This window comes from Cavia porcellus, unplaced genomic scaffold (assembly GCF_034190915.1).
Source record: "Cavia porcellus strain 051 isolate PalLab524CR breed Dunkin Hartley unplaced genomic scaffold, mCavPor4.1 scaffold_9, whole genome shotgun sequence".
NCBI lineage: Eukaryota > Metazoa > Chordata > Mammalia > Rodentia > Caviidae > Cavia > Cavia porcellus.
In genome coordinates this window covers 72897177-72898846 of record NW_026947492.1, presented here as the reverse complement: position 1 = coordinate 72898846, position 1670 = coordinate 72897177, and the positions used below count along the sequence as shown (strand labels likewise).

Below are 1670 nucleotides of genomic sequence, written 5' to 3'. Positions count from 1 at the left end.
AGAGCACTTTCTTTTCCTCTTTTTTAAAAACTTTTTTTATTTAAAGAGAAAAACAAAACAATAAAAGGCTTTTTTTTTGTGTGATACTGGGGATCAAACTCATGACCTCGAACTTGCCAGGCAGGCGCTTATGCCACTGAGCTAAATCCCCAGCCCGTATGTTTTGTTTTTCTGGAAAAATAAATTTTAGTACTACAGATAGGCTTGTGGTTGCAAATAAGCATTGCTAATTGAATATCTTTATTTATAATGACATTTCATAGGTATTAACGAAAGTGTTAGCATGTATTTACAGACTGCTTGCAATGTTTCTATCACAGATTTGTTTTGGCCTCAGCTACACTCTCTCATGAATTTTCTGGAATATGGGAACCACACTGCAGTAACAGAATTCATTTTATTAGGTTTAACAGAAGATCCAATCATGCGTGTCATCCTATTCACCATCATGCTGTGCATCTACCTGGTGACTGTATTTGGTAATCTCAGCACAATTGTGCTCATCAGAGTCTCTTCTCAGCTCCACAATCCCATGTACTTTTTTCTAAGCTACTTGGCGTTTGCTGATATAGGCTTTTCTTTTTCTGTCACACCCAATATGCTTGTAAACTTCCTGGTGGAAACAAATACAATCTCCTACTTTGGATGTGGTATCCAGCTTGGCTCAGCTGTTTTCTTTGGGACAGCCGAGTGCTTCCTGCTGGCTGCCATGGCCTATGATCGCTTTGTGGCAATCTGCAACCCACTGCTCTACTCAACCAAAATGTCCACACGAGTCTGTGCCCATTTACTTGTAATGTCTTACATAGGTGGTTTTATTAATGCTTCCTCCTTTACTCTTTCCTTCTTTTCTTTACTGTTTTGTGGACCAAATCGTGTCAATCATTTTTTCTGTGATTTTGCTCCACTAGTTAAACTCTCTTGTTCAGATGTCAGTGTGCCTGCAATTGTGCCCTCATTTTCTTCTGGCTCCATCATTGTGGTCACAGTGTTTGTCATAGCTATTTCCTACATCTACATCCTCATCACCATCCTGAAGATGCGCTCCACTGAGGGGCGCCACAAAGCCTTCTCCACCTGCACCTCCTACCTCACTGCGGTGACTCTCTACTTTGGAACCCTTTTCTTCATTTATGTGATGCCCAAGTCCAGCTACTCTACCGACCAGAACAAGGTGGTGTCTGTGTTCTACACAGTTGTGATCCCCATGTTGAACCCCCTCATCTACAGTCTCAGGAACAAGGAAATTAAGGAAGCTCTGAAGAGAGCTTTTAGTAGGAAGCTATATTCTTAAGGTCATCGGTTATTTTGTCAAATTCGACATAATGATTAGATCCCATAGATATAATGATAAGAGGAAACAGTATATACAGTATATGTAATTACATTATATCTCTGCACATATCATTAAACATGTGGAACTGTTTGACAAATAGGAGGGGGTTTATTTTAAGCTAATCAGAGACTTACTGTGAGATACTGTTAATAAAACTAAGTTAAATTTGGGATGAAGAACACAAATTGAATGAAACAGAACTTGCTGAAAGTCCTCTTAAAATTGTATTTATATTTTTCCTAAGGCTTTTCTCTACCATAAATTGAAGTTATTATTCAAGTTGAGATATTCAGGTCTCTGAAGATATTCAGGTCATCTGAAGATGTATTAAATG

The 1670-nt window shown here is 38.6% G+C and overlaps 1 protein-coding gene across 1 annotated transcript; it reads left to right on the top strand.

The window, feature by feature from the left end:
- Positions 1-349: 349 nt before the first annotated feature.
- On the top strand, positions 350-1294 carry LOC100721292 (olfactory receptor 5P76-like). The gene has a single exon (XM_013144169.1). It carries the CDS (start codon positions 350-352, stop codon positions 1292-1294), a length of 945 nt encoding a protein of 314 aa, XP_012999623.1.
- The last annotated feature ends 376 nt before the right edge of the window (positions 1295-1670 follow it).

What these genes read in the sequence shown, in the direction of transcription:
- LOC100721292 (XM_013144169.1), top strand. Translation starts at nt 350, where the DNA reads ATGAATTTTCTGGAATATGGGAACCACACTGCAGTAACAGAATTCATT.